Source organism: Peromyscus maniculatus, chromosome 20 (genome assembly GCF_049852395.1).
Source record: "Peromyscus maniculatus bairdii isolate BWxNUB_F1_BW_parent chromosome 20, HU_Pman_BW_mat_3.1, whole genome shotgun sequence".
NCBI classification, from domain to species: Eukaryota; Metazoa; Chordata; class Mammalia; order Rodentia; family Cricetidae; genus Peromyscus; species Peromyscus maniculatus.
The window spans coordinates 61,795,190-61,810,032 of NC_134871.1; the positions used below are offsets into that span (position 1 = coordinate 61,795,190).

Consider the following 14,843-nt stretch of genomic DNA (forward strand, 5'->3'; position numbering starts at 1 on the left):
GCTCTTTCTTCATCTACCCAGTCAATGAGTCAGTAGTAAAATGATTAAGATACAAGAGTAAATTAGTGAAAGAAACTATGGGTGTGACAAATGACAATCTGTGCCACTCCACAGATTCTGGATATTTCTCTATTCCTTCACTGGTAAACAGAACTGAAACAAGCTTTGGTGGTTGTTTGTGGACTCCCCAGTGCCTGGATGTAACCCTGGGAAGGAGGCTGCTAGCTAGATGTGTTTCATCCTGCAAGGATGAAGGGTGATTGATGGCTCAGAGCATCCTCTATCAACAATCTTTGAGGACACTAAATCTGGAGAGCAAGACCATGTGGATGAGGAACAGAAAGGGTGGGGCTAGCGGTAGAACAGGAAGGATGGTGTATGTCCACACCTCCATCTGAGCAGGGCAGGAAGACACTCCTAGGCAAGCAGGGGGGCTCATCACAGGCTGCCATCATCTAGTTGGATCAGCCATTCTGTAGAGGTGTGACACATGAGCTCAAAAGTACTCAGCACGGAAGGCTGGAGAAGGATTGTGAGGCGGCTGATGCAGGAGAGGGATGGAAAGCAGAGAAACCCCTTTCACCAACTATCCTCTCCGTCTCTTTCCCCTCTTTTCTTTTCTTTGCTTCCTTATATACTGTTTCCATCTCCCCCACTCTTTAATGGTGGTAAGAAAAGCTAATAACTTGATTCTGCTAAAGCTAGTCACAAAAATGCATCAGTTCATCAACTTCCTTCAGCTCTCTTTATTAGATATAAGACTTCCATTAATTGTTTGAGCATTTCACACTTGCATACAATGTACTTTGATCATGTTCATCCCTACTCCTCCCACAACTCATCCCAGGTCCTCCCCCAGCTCCTCCTCCCAATGTCATGCCTTCTTCTAATTTGTGCCACCCACATACTCATGGGTGTGAACCACCCACTGGAGTGTGACTGACCTACCAGGGACTACATCCCCGAAGAAAACTGACCCTCTTCCACCCCCAGCAATAATCACCTTTCAATATTGCCTCAGTAAAGGGTGAAAGTCATGAGCCTTTCCCACCTCCAAGTTGGAATGTACACGGTTTTGATTTTGTTCTGGTTTTGTGCAGGCAACCAAGGCTGTTGTGAGTTCATGGGTGCATCTTAGCAATATTTTCCCCTTGTCTTCGCTGGCCTCTAGCTCTTAAAATATTACTACCCCCTCTTCTGAGATTGCCTGTGAGCCTTGGGGAAAGTCACTATACATCTTTAGTAATTAAGAGAAAGAAATAAATTGAAGAATAAAATAATTCAAATTCCAAGGCCCCTTCCAGATGATGAATTTCTATCATGTTTCATGATAATGTACCCTTGAGATGAAAATGTGCTTATAGAAATCATTATCTTCTGGATGAGGATGCCCTAACAAATGCTAAATATGTGGTAAAGTGCTGAGAATGTGTGTAATAGCCATTTGCTGGTATACTTCCTGATGTTAGTCCTTCCCATGAGGATTTATTGAGAGTACACAGTGATGAATGGAAAGAAGGGAGGGGGAGAGAGGAAGGAAGGAAAGGAAACTTGAAGTCACAGTTATGTGTAAACCCCGTGCCCCCTATCTGTCATTGAGAAGAGTCTCAGGAAAGGGCTCTCGGCTTGTTGGGTGCCTTCTTTTGTTCTAGGGCACACAGTTTCTTTGTCTCACTTTCTACCACAGCACCGTCACTCTGGAGGAAAACAAATGAACCAAGTAACATGAGCATGCGCTGTGGCAAACCCTCCTGTGGGAAGTGCAGCATCCTGGCCTGGGGGCAGCTCCGGCCATGCAGAATTCCATGCTCCACAGTAGCTGTGCAGTCTGCATCCCCCCTCACTTCCATCAGATGCCGCGGAAAACACTCCATTTTCTAGGATCCCTGCTGCCCTAAGATGATAAATGAACGGTTCTTCTTAGGAGTAATTACTGCTTCCAGGAGCCGTTACTCCTAGAAAGCGATAATGGTAACTGAAGTTTTCCAAAGGTTCTGAGGACTAGGCCTGCCTGGAACCGAATTCTTTTTTTTTTTTTTTTTTTTTGGTTTTTCGAGACAGGGTTTCTCTGTGTAGCTTTGCGCCTTTCCTGGAACTCACTTGGTAGCCCAAGCTGGCCTCGAACTCACAAAGATCCGCCTGCCTCTGCCTCCCGAGTGCTGGGATTAAAGGCGTGCGCCACCACCGCCCGGCTGGAACCGAATTCTTTAAGGTGGTTATTCCAGTCATACCAACAATCTAATAGTGAACTCACATTGCTCCCATTGTACCTACGAGAAAGCAAGAATTCTGTCGTTTGAAAACCCTGACCATGTTAAATTAGCACCTGAATTCTAAAGGCATGTTTATTTTGAACTGTCAAATTCCAACTTTTTAATTTTACTATGATTTGTTTTTCCTCTGAGTGAAATTTTTATCTTGGAGACAAATATAAGAAATAACTAGGTGAGAAGCGAGAGATATGGAGAGAGATGGGGCAGCCATTAAAGGCTAAGGCTCATAATAAGAGATTATGAAGCAGACAAGTTTGTTTTGTATTAGATAAAATATTGCAAAGTAATATTATCACATAAGGGATTTGAGGGTGCTGGCTGCTCCTTTCATCTGCTCCCTCAGTTCCACCTCCTGGTAATACAGCATCTCAAGGTTAGTGTGTGAATGAAGACATTGGCTGTGATCACTTCGTCCATATGGTCAACAATGGACCCTAACAGGCCAAGCATGCATCAGAGATCACCATGACAAATAACAACCATATATTTGCTCAGTAATGTTGTGTTTCAGTCACTGAACAACTCAACAAAGTTATGATGCACACAAAGTCCCTAACAAACATACTAACGTGTGCAACATCATCCAATCTTTGTGCACTATTACTCACCTGAAACTCCAAGAATTTCAGAGAAAAACAGCAGGGAAATGATGAGCACATGAGCAGGTAGAAGCTAACCTGGGAGTTTCTTCTTCGAGCCCTTGTAACATTGCTGTACACTAATGCTCAGCAGAGTTTGGATGCATCATAGAAGCTTATCTTCCATTAAAAGTTGCTTCTTTCCTCTTTCACCTTTTCTATTTTAATTCTCTGAAATACTATGCTCAGTACTTGATTTGCTTGTTAGTCTCATTAACAAGTGGCCCTGTGTTTCAGTCTGGATTTTACATGTTAAAAAAAAATGTGGTTTATTCTCTTTGAATAGCAAGTGTGCTCTATATCATGTACATATCTGTATTTGATTGTTTAGCATTAAGTAAAAGCACACTCATAGATGATAATTTTAGAAGTTTGTTTACCTTTATTGTATTCGTATGTATCATTCTAAGGAATAAATATTACTGCTGTCAACAGGGTGTGTCCTGTGCTTATTGACACACAAATACTTTCTTCCTTGAGACGGGCAAAGGTGAGAGATGTTGCCTATCCTCTATAAAACCCAATCATATATGAGGAAGCACCACCAAGGCTACCTACTCACTTGATAGAACATAAGGAAGGTATTAGCTATGGGATAAAGACAGACGTGTACTTTAGCAAAATTCACTATTTAAAAAAAAAAAGCAACAACCAAATAGTTGATTGCTGTATTTGATAGGCACAATTCAGTTAAAGATGCACCTTAGACAGTTAAGTGGGGGCATTTTCTGAATATCTGCACTAGATGTCTCTTAACCAAAATGATTTTAACAGCAAGAAATGGCTGCTAGTTTATTACTTAAAATACCTCCTCTAGCCCTCAGTTTTAAGAAGAAAAAAATCAAGACCTGAAATAGCAGAATCTTGAACACCATCTCCTGACATTTACCAGCTATTACTCTCCTTATTACTTTACTGGTCCATTTCAGTCTCTCAATTTAAAAAGCTGTGGAAACCCCTAAAGTTACATCCGTTTCAGCATGGTGTTGTCAGTTTGGAGAATAAAATAGGTAGCATAGTTTCTGCAGAATTATGCACCTATGATAACCTATTTTAACACTGTTTCATGTTCACCAAAATGGGGTCTTGTGTTCTAAGACTTGTAGACATCTAATGTGATGTTTTCAGAGCAGGAGCCACTTAGTGGGGAGTTATTTTCAACATATTATTTAAGTAGAAAAATCTCTCTTGATGTAACTTATTTTTATTGCTGTAACTAATAGGAAATTTGGTAGCGAAAGCAATATATAAAATGATTCTCAGAAATCCAAGTAAAATAGAATATATTACCATTATGATTAATTTTGTGGCATGTAGGTTGTAGTGAGGTGTTTGTTCCATCTGGGGAGACAGAATGAAACACTGGACCAAATATTCTTGTATTTGAATTGAATATGTCCATGCATCCAGTAGACATTCATTAAAGCTCAACACACTACAATTTGTATTGGCTTTGCTGAAGCCAAGTGCATTTTTTGTGTCAACTAATTTCACTTTTTTTATGAGTAAATTGCTGGGTTTTTTAATTTGTATATTTTAAAAATTTATTAAGGGACACAGGTGTACATCTGGAGGTCAGAGGACAAGTCCATGTGTCTGGGAATCAGAGGACAACTTTTGGGAGTCAGTTCTCTTTTTCTGCCATGTGGGTCCTGGAGATTGAACTCGGGTCATAAGGCTTGGTGGCAAGTGCCTTTACCTGCTGAGCCATCTCGGTGGCCCACTGTTGTTTATAATGTGTTGCCTTCCTTACAAAGGGACACATGAAATAATTAAGTGCAAGCACAGGATATGCTATCATTTCTTATTGTCTACATTGGAGGGAAGAGCAACAACCAACACAAATTGCATTGTTTAGAATAACTGCAAGGAGGCCCCTTGTGTATTCTCATGTGTGTTTAATTCACTAACTGAGACTCACTGATTTCTTACCCACATCTTTATCCCAGGCCCCCCAGGCCCTCCAGGTGGCCTGAGAATAGAAGACATCAGAGCTACCTCTGTGGCACTGACTTGGAGCCGTGGTTCAGACAATCACAGTCCTATCTCTAAATACACTATCCAGACCAAGACTATTCTCTCAGATGACTGGAAAGATGCAAAGACAGGTAAGTTTGCCTGTCTAATTAGCCTAATTATGTTTCCATGTGATTTTCCTTTTTGTCCCTTCTAATTTTAATTTTTCTTCCCTCCAAGTCTTCCTAATGCCCCCTTTCTCCAATCCCTCCCATGACCCCCTCACTTGCTCAGATTAATGGTCTTTTTTTCTTTTATTACCACTGTTACACACATGCATAAGAATGCACAAATATATAAATAGAAGCTGCTAAATTTGTTTAGTCTTGCTTGTATGTATATGATTTCAGGGCTGAGCATTTGTATTGAATAACCAGTTAGGAGGCTGTCCCTGGTTGAGGCTAATTCTTCTGCTCTCAGTGATCATTAGTTGCCTGTAGTTCCTTGTCTAGGGGTGGGACCCATGAGATATCCCCCTTCCACATTAGTGTATCTATTAGGATTATAATTGTTAAGGTCTTGTTAGGTAGCCATGTCATTGAGGTAACCTGGGTGAAGATTCTTAGTCATTCCTAGGAGATACAATCTCACATGTAGCAGATTTCCTGGTATTCTGGTTATTACAGTTTCTCTGTACCTTCTTGATATCCCGAGCCTTGGCTACAGGAGTTGTGTAGTTGTATTCCCTGGGGCTAGGCTCCCTGGGATCAATAGTTCTCTGAATTATGACCAATTTTGCTTTTTTGTAATAGTCTCCATTTGCTGACAAAAGAAGCTTCTTTGATTCATGGTGGGAGCAAAAATATCTGTAGATATAAAAGCATAAGGATATGTTTTAGAATGCAGTTAGTATTATTTTATATTTGCCTAAAATATACATACATGTATATTGTTTTATAGGTTTTAAATACATTCCTTAATCATTCAAAGGGCAGATTTCACATATTATTTTCTGTGTGTATATACTGTATGTGTTAGTGTGTACATGGTCCTATATGTGCATTTGTACACATGTGGAGGCCAGAGTCACCCATTGTGTCATCCCTCTGGAGCGTCCACTTATTTGTTGTGATAGACTTTAACTGGGACCCACGTCTGCTGACTAGTCTAGTGTGACAAACCTTCCAGTTCCATGTATCTGCCTATCTCCTTCTCCCTAGATCTGGGATTCCAAGTGCATACTAGTATGCCTGGCTTTGTACATAGATGAGGGAGATCAGACTCAGATCCTCATGGTTACATAGGCATTTTATCAACAAGCTATCTGCCCATCCTACTGGATGCTATTCTCTTAGTATCTACTTCCTTTTCCCTCTTTAAGAAGGTTATATTTACCTATAAGCCATGGCTTCCAGTTGGAGTGTGCTTTCTCATGGTAGAAGCTCCAGAGCTGTATGATTATCTTTCTACTTTTTTTTTTATCAAAGCAAATATGGTCCATGTCCATATTTGGAATCAACTTTTACCACCAAGAAACTCCAGTTGACCTTTTATGACCTATTGCCTCTACTCCTCCAAATATTCTAGGGAGTCAAGTAAGATTTCTCTATTGGGAGTATTCCCTGGCTTCCTGTGTTTGCAGAATTTTCAGACTAGTTCTTCATCCATCTTAAGTCAGCCTTTGAGCTGTAGTCTCCATGGAATAGCTGCATGGCTCTTCCCATTTGAAGCTAACATAACCCATTCATAGCTGTTTGGAGGAGTCTCAGTGAAGCATTGGCTATCACAGGAGTAATCTATCATTGCCAAGATGGGCCTTTAGGAATGTGTCAAATGTCTCCAATCTTAAGATTTTTCAGTAGTGCTGAGGATTTGTTCCATGGGAAGTAGCAGAGTGGATCTGATTGCCTCTTTGAGCTTTCTTTAATGCTTTTTTTGCTCAGGACCCCCAAACTCTTTCTATGTGATCAACATAACAAACTTTTACAAATGCTGTAGATTAAACCAATACAAATTGACTCTTATGGTTTCAGATGCCAGTCATATGATACCAAGGTCTTTTCACGGCTATACTTTCTCAGTTCCAAAGGACCACATATCCCTTGACTTTCCAGCTTCTGATATTTTATGTGATGTGATGTGATGTGATGTGATGTGTGTGTGTGTGTGTGTGTGTGTGTGTGTGTGTGTTTCTATATATGCATTTAGGAATGTGCATGTATACATGTATTCAAGGGTTCTTGGAAACCAAAGGACAATCTTGAATGGTATTCCTTACAAGAATTCTACCTTGTTTTTTGTGTCAGGGTCCTTTGCTGACTTGCAGTTTGTCAACTAGTCTAAGCTAGCTGGCCAGAAATCTCCAGTGATCCTCGAATCTCTGCCTCCCCAGTGGTACATTTATAAGCATGCTCTAACATGCCCAGATCCCAGATCTTCCAAGCTCTCTTCCAGTGTCTTGTAGAAACAAGAAACATCGCCCATGTTCCTTGCCTATGACTGTATCACTTCACTATCTATCTCCATGGTCATATTTCTTCCTTCTCTTTGTGAGGTCTTTCTTCTATGTCTTCTACAAAGACACTTATCATTGGGTCACAAACTAACAGTTAATGGTCTTATATAAAAAAATCTCTAGCTTAATTTGAGCCTCTTCTTAAAATTCTCTGCTGACACCCCACTGTTCACATTAGGTATCACACGGGTTCTGAATTTTGACATGGACATATTCTTGGCTATCTTATCATTTAGGATGATACATCCTTCTTTCTATGGGCAGCTCAAAGGTGATGAAAAGAGTGACATGGGAAAAAGATTCCATCTCAATCAGAATTTTATTTTTTCCCTTTACTTGATGAAGATCTTTTATTGCTGCAGACCCTGACTTGCCCTCTTTCCATCATCTGAAATCAAAGTCCTTCTGCATGTGAATTTAAGCACATATGAGGATTTAATGTGAGAGGGAAACCACAAAGAATGAAAACAGAGACCAGAGGAAGCCAAAATTTTAATCAGGAAGTCAAAATTACATCTTCAGTCATTTAAAAAAAGCTGTGGCAAGATGATAGGACAATTGATGAAACCAGCATTCAATGGAAAAAAATTAAACAGGGGGCAACCAGAGCTAGCCCTGGCATGCAAGGTAGAGAAGGTGAAAGCTGGACACTGAGCACCACCTGCTCAAAGGCTGTGTGTTTATGATCTGCATAAACAGATGACAATTCCCCAAATATTAACATAATGAGTCACAGGCAAGCCTAAAAGAACAAATTCTCCAACTGGTATACAGGTATTTACATGTACTTGTGTGTAGGCTAATTATTAAAAACACATAGAAATGTTTGAAGCAAGCTTAAACTAAGATATAGACCTGTCTTGGTTATGTATTTTTATCATATCTCAATTAAATAAGCAAGCTAAGATCATATCTTCATGATGATTTATAACCTCCCTTGAGTAGCCGAAATGCTGAGAACTTCTTATAGCACATAGAAGCTTAGCTCCAGATGGTGTAAGTATACAAAACTTACAAGCAATATTATTCATGGTGTCATTTTTTAATTCAAGCAGAAAATCATTTGCTCCCTATGGACCACACTAGCGGAAGTTCACCCAATTTCTGCCTTAGGATATCATACTAGCATTTGCTCCAAGAGAGTGGCTCTTTTCTACTCAAGGGGTAGCCCATGGATTAGCAGCAAGGCTGCAACGGGGAGCTTGGCAGAGCCCCAGAGCTTGGCAGGAGCCCCCACCTCAGGGTTTCTACACAGGCAAATTGCACACACATCTGTCACTTTCTCTAGATGGTTATCAGTGAACTTTCACGCTCCTCAACAAAGCATTTGTCATTGGTAGATGCTTTTGCGTTAACCGGCTGTGTATGTGCTGTCTTTCTGAAGTGGTAAAATGAAAATGGCTAGATACCGAAAGGATTTAGTCAACTGCTAATTTCTATTTTTTATGTTGATTTTATTGAGATCCCCCAATCATTGAAGGAAACATGGAGGCAGCAAAAGCGGTGGATTTGATCCCATGGATGGAGTATGAATTTCGGGTGGTAGCGACCAATACGTTAGGTACAGGAGAACCCAGTATACCCTCGAACAGGATCAAAACAGATGGCGCTGGTATGTGCAATAACCTTTGTAAATGTCATAAGGTTACAATACTCCTCTAATATATACTAGGATGCATTTGTAAATATTCCTGTAATCAGTGGTTCATCCAAAAGTGTTTGTGTGTGTAGCCCAAAACAATAAAATAACTACTAAAATATTAATGCAGGAGATACTTTAATTATATAAAAACCGATAAGTATCGTATTTTCTCAGCATATTCTACCAGAAACTATTCAAATAAGATTTATATGTAGAATATGCAGTCTTTAATATAAATTGTGAATCTTAATCACTAATCTTAAGATTAATGAATCTTAATCAATGATTAAGTGTCTGGCTTAAACAGGTTCAATGATTTGGGAGGTTCACTTCTCTGGCATACTACAGAAATATTTGCAGCTGAAAGCCCATGTGATTGGCACATATGGGCAGAGTTTAGAGGGCAAGAAGGGTCTGGAGACACGAGAGATGATGGTAAAGGTTCATAGGATCATGGCACCCAAGAGTCATGACTTAAGACACAGTCTCAGGTGTCATCTAACTAGGTTCTCATAGCAGCTCAACCAATTCTGATTCTAATTTTTATGCTAAATTCCAACTCCATTTAAATACCCTTTATTTTAATAAGTACTCCACTCTTTCTTTACCCCATGTTTCCAAAATAGAATGTTATTCTGATTCTAATGGTATTTCTTCTTTTTATTAATCCCTGTCTATTTAAAAACATTTTTTTATAGGCTGAGTTCATTTATTTTAACTTTCCTTGGCAAAAATGAGAGTTTTGAGTTAAAGATTTTAAAAAGATGATTGACTATTATTAAAATTCTGCTGTGGTCTCTTAATGTCACTTACCCATATTTTTGGTTGTCCCAGTTCTTCGACCCAATTTCCAAATAGAACTAGAAGTTTTAATGTCATGGGGATGGCCATAGAACTACAGTTCTATGTAGTTTCATGCAGCTGGTCAGATAACCCTGATAGTGACAAAAGAAAGAAAATATCATTAAAACTCCTGGTTTGTTTTGGAAAGATTATCCCATTGCTTATCAATGGGGTGGAGAAGTTCAGGTAGTTGATTTAAGTCAAGGGCCATACTTATATGTTTGAAAGTTCAAATCCAGATGTCTTCCAATTCACGGTGCTAACTCTTCAAGATAGCTTTGCAAGCAGGACTCGGAACACACATCTACTTTATAAACTTGGATTAGAATCCTAACTGAGGCTTCAATTTCTTCCTTAAATATGAAGGTAAATGTCACCAGAAATTTTAGTTTTTGTATATTCCCCTACAAAATGACCTGGAACATACTGTTTTCTCTACACCACAGAAATTTCATTAGGGGGAAGACACAATCCAAGTTGAAACCGTATAGGATGCAGACACTGCCTAGCCAGGTCTTGGGTTTATTTACTCATTGCTATCTCAGATGCCACCTATGTTGCAATGGTGGCTTCTGTGTGATTATTTACCCTCTCTTGAGAAACAAAGAAAAACAAATGGAGTGTGACGTGACTAGTGGTTTTGACCACAGAATTCCATACCAAGAAATCACACTTGATTTGTTTGTACAAGCCTTCACTTCAGAATGAAATTTCAGGAAAATCTCAAGTGTTTAAGTTGGGTTAGGTAAATATTTCAGTTGTAACATCATACCTGTCTCAGATTTAGGGCATTTTTTTCCTCATTGAGTTGTATTTATTTTCTATTGTGTGAACAGTGTCTTTTCTGAACATCAGTTTCCTTAGTGAATATTGTCCATAAAGTAGAAGGCAATCTTTGACATTGCTCATCTGTAGGACCTCCCTTTTTCTTAGGCATTTTGCTATAAATGATACTTTTATTTTTTAATCTCAGATAATATTGTTTAAAAGGACTCACTACCTAGAGACAATTACTATGAAGTCTATCATAAGTTGTTTTTGTATCTGATAGTAGAAGGATGCATTTTTTAAATCTCAGAAAGATTGAGTTTGATTATTTTATATTGGAATATATAAAAATACTCAATATCTAATACCACATCTGGGAGTGGTAATACTTCAACTGACTGTGCACAATCTAGAGTTTTCAGCTAGAAGATATATTTGTAATTTAAGAAACAGTATTTTGATTAAAAATGGTAACAAAAGCATCCCCTTTGCTTTGTATCATCACAGGACACATCTCCACATCAATATCTCTGCAGTGAAGGCAGATTAATTTTGGTAGCTTTTATATATATATATTTGCCAATTCAGGTCCATTTAATGAGGAAAAATAGCATCACAACCAAGAATGATATGTAAAGCATAGTGCCTTAGCTTTATGCCTAATTAAACTATTATACTCTTGTATTTTTATTTACTCTGTTTTATTTATTTTTGTTTTCTATCTTTCTTTTTTTAAATGTGTTTAATAGGAGGGGAAACTATTACTAACAGTAGTAGTATGAGAAAATTATTGTCATTATTTTGTTTGTTTGTAAACAAATTTAGCAAATGCACTAGAATGATTCTTTTGTTTTCATAAGAACAATAGAAATCTTTAATCCTTTAACTTCTTATAAATAACAAAAATATAATCGGATTGAGACCTGCAGAAAAATTTATTGTGCACTGTGATTTTTTGCTCACAACCTTTGTTTCTGCAAAACTTAATGTCCTCACCTGACCTGAGTTACTGCTTTACTGTAAGTCCACTGATGGAGTTACAGAGTTATGTTGCAGTTTCTTTATATTTACAAATATTAAACAAACTTGTGATCTTGCTGGATGAGACACCATGGGTTCCCAATCTGTTTTTATCCTCCAATAGGAAAGCATCTATTTAAATTGTGAGCCATGTGAGACTTTTCAGCATGCTCTACCACCAGTCTTACGAGTTACAAGTACTGTACAGTTCATTGGATTGTACTGTTAGCACTTCAGAACTGTGTATTAATGATATAATTATATTGTAATCTCAAAAATAAAAGAAACTGTTAAAAAAAGAGGCATCTATACATTGAAAATAGAACATTGAATGTCAGTCCTTGGTTTTATAGACTGACACATACAACCATGTTCAATTTTGTTTTTTTAATAATGAACTTTTGATATAAACTGAAATTTTTATGTTTAACTTTGTGTTAAGATGACAATACACGATAAAGCACGAATTAAAAAATAACTTGTCAGCACATTTTGTATCAAAAGCCAATCTTTAGAAAATATATGATTTTCATATTCAGAATTTCTTGCTGGGTGGTGGTGGCACATGGCTTTAGTCCCAGCACTCAGGAGGCAGAGGCAGGTGGATCTCTGAGTTTGAGGCCAGCCTGGGCTACAGAGTGAGTTCCACGAAAGATGCAAAGCTACACAGAGAAACCGTGTCTTAAAAAATAAATCACCACAGATTTTTTTATGTGCCAGTTTTAATGTTGGCAAATAAAGCCCAAACTGGAAATTATTTAAGAATTAAAATATAAAAGGAAAATTGGGAATATTAGGTTCTTTCATTGGAAAAAATAATCATGATATTATTGAGTTGATTTCCCAGCTGTTTTTGGGACTATAAGCTGAAACATGCAGGCCCTTATACAAATAAAACAAATCACTCTTTATCCAAAATGCTGGCAAAGGGACGATTTAAAACATCTTACTTTAAAACTATAAGTATTGTTTATTCACTATTAATAATTTATCACTTCTTAAACATTAGTTCAAGTTTGTTTTGATAATTTATGCCTTAAAGAACACCAAGTTTTTTTCCCCTGTTAAGTGCCTGGAGCCTGAAGCAAAAATTGCCTGCTAATGTTTATCAAGATTTACTTCCCTGAGACCAAGCATTCTGTGGGAAGACTTCCTCCTCAAGCAGGACTGAGCATAGAGTGCCAACTGCTCTGTTCTCTGATTCGATTTACACATATTACATGTCAATTCCCTCTGTGGAAAATTGCTTCTACCCTGCAAAAGCTAAAAATAATAAGTCAACAACCTAGGCAAAACAGCAACATTTTCTATTAACAGACATAGTTCTTACCTCTGTGGCTTTCTTACTTTGAGTTTAACAGCATGAGCAGAATGGATACTCTCTGAAAAGAAAATGAGTCTTGAACTCCTTACTTGAAGCATGCTAGAAAGTATTTAATTTATCACAAAATAGAAAATGTTTAGTCTAATAGAGATATAGTCTGTTTTTAACTGTTATAACTTAAAAGGTTTAAATTGGTTTTAATGAAAAGCATTACAAAGAAATGACTTGACATATACATTTGTCCTAAGAGGAATATTTGATTCCATACATTTTTATAACCATTTATTTAAGATTACTTTGAAATTATTCCCCCACAACCACTCTACTTGTATCTGGGGTAAAACAATATTTGATTTATTGATTTTAGAGAAAGACGCTTTTAATTTTTCCATAGCACACAGAGTTCTAAATGTAGAATATTAATTTGGGGGCTAAGGGCATTCACAGTTGTTTTAACAGCCTGGCCTGCAATATGTGGATATATTAACAAATGAGCTACACTTTACCTCTTAACATCCTTGTGTGTCTAATTTCACCCTCGAGTATACAAGTAGTTAGTGACAGTTGAATAGCAAATTTGTATCTTGGGCTTCACATTAATCTCTTCCTGAGGAAAGGAGATCACATAGCTTGATGGACAGAGGAAGAAAATGTATTTTAGTTTCTATGCTGCTGAAATATGTATTTCATCTAGGAATTTATAAGGTTGACATGGAAGTTTTAAAATATGCTTCTTTGAGTCACAGCTCTTTGTCACACTCTGATGCCCCCTGAGTGTTACCTTGCTAGAGGTACGTTTTGTGATGGGTATGACTAGGTCCCTATTGTGAAGAGATTTAGTCATGGAAGCACTAACACTTCATCACCTTAGGGTATGAGCAGATCTGGGGTGACAGCTAACATGAGCCAGTGCATTTGTAAGGGGAAGTCTGTTTCTTGTGGAGCGTTGAACTTGGCCCACATTGCTGGGAGTGTAGGGACAGGCGTGTGTAGTTAGAAGCCAAGTCCACTTATTCAGCAGAAGGCAGTACCTGCCCTGGAGGGATTGCAAGGAGAGACAAAAGCCAAAAAGGCACTAGGCTGGGCAGATGAGAGCAGTGTGGCTTTAAAAAAAAGTGAGAAAACCTGATTTCTGTGTAGATGTAACCAACCATCTTATTAAAATAAGAAACACAGAACCAATGTAAAAGAGAAAGCCGAGAGGTCAGAGCTCAGAGATAAAATCTTACCCTTCCTCCTGCAGTGCTCTTAGCTTCCCCGAAAGAGAGCCACTTCCTGTGTGTCCGTCTTTAAATAGTCTTTCTGTTCTGCCTTCTCATTGGTTGTAAACCCAAACACATGACTACCTCATCACTGCCTGTAAGTACCGCCCCCTAGGTCTTAAAGGCATATGTCTCCAATGCTGGCTATATCCCTGAACACACAGAAATCTACCTAGCTCTTCTTCCAAGTGCTGGGATTAAAGGTGTGCGCCGCTGCCGCCGCCACGCTCTTGCTATGGCTCTAATAGGTCTGACCACTGGGCAACTTTATTTATTAATATACAATGAAAATCACATTTCAGTACAAATAAAATACCACATTTCTGGGGCTAAAAGGAAACATGGAGGATTGTTGAAATTTGATTATGGGGTCAAGTACAAACCAGCTGTATATGAGTTCTTCCATGCACATCTGTGTGTGAGTTCCTCCCTGCACATCTGTGAGTTCTTCCAGGCACAGCTGTGTGTGAGTTCCTCCATGCACATCTGTGAGTTCCTCCATGTCCATCTGTGAGTGAGTTCTTCCATGCAGAACTGTGTGTGAGTTCTTCTGTGTCCATTCGTGACAGGAGAGGTGTGCTAGCCTGGGAATTAAGGAAGAG

At 38.5% G+C, this 14,843-nt stretch overlaps 1 protein-coding gene across 3 annotated transcripts in view; it reads left to right on the plus strand.

Moving 5' to 3' along the window:
* The window catches only part of Cntn1 (contactin 1), a 321,618-nt gene that overhangs the window by 248,075 nt on the left and 58,700 nt on the right, over positions 1–14,843 (plus strand). For all 3 annotated transcript variants that reach the window (XM_042265297.2, XM_042265298.2, XM_076556639.1), the window contains 2 exons: positions 4,861–5,019; positions 8,845–8,994. In XM_042265297.2, the coding sequence (XP_042121231.1) occupies positions 4,861–5,019; positions 8,845–8,994 (309 nt within the window). The remainder of the gene's footprint in view (positions 1–4,860; positions 5,020–8,844; positions 8,995–14,843) is intronic.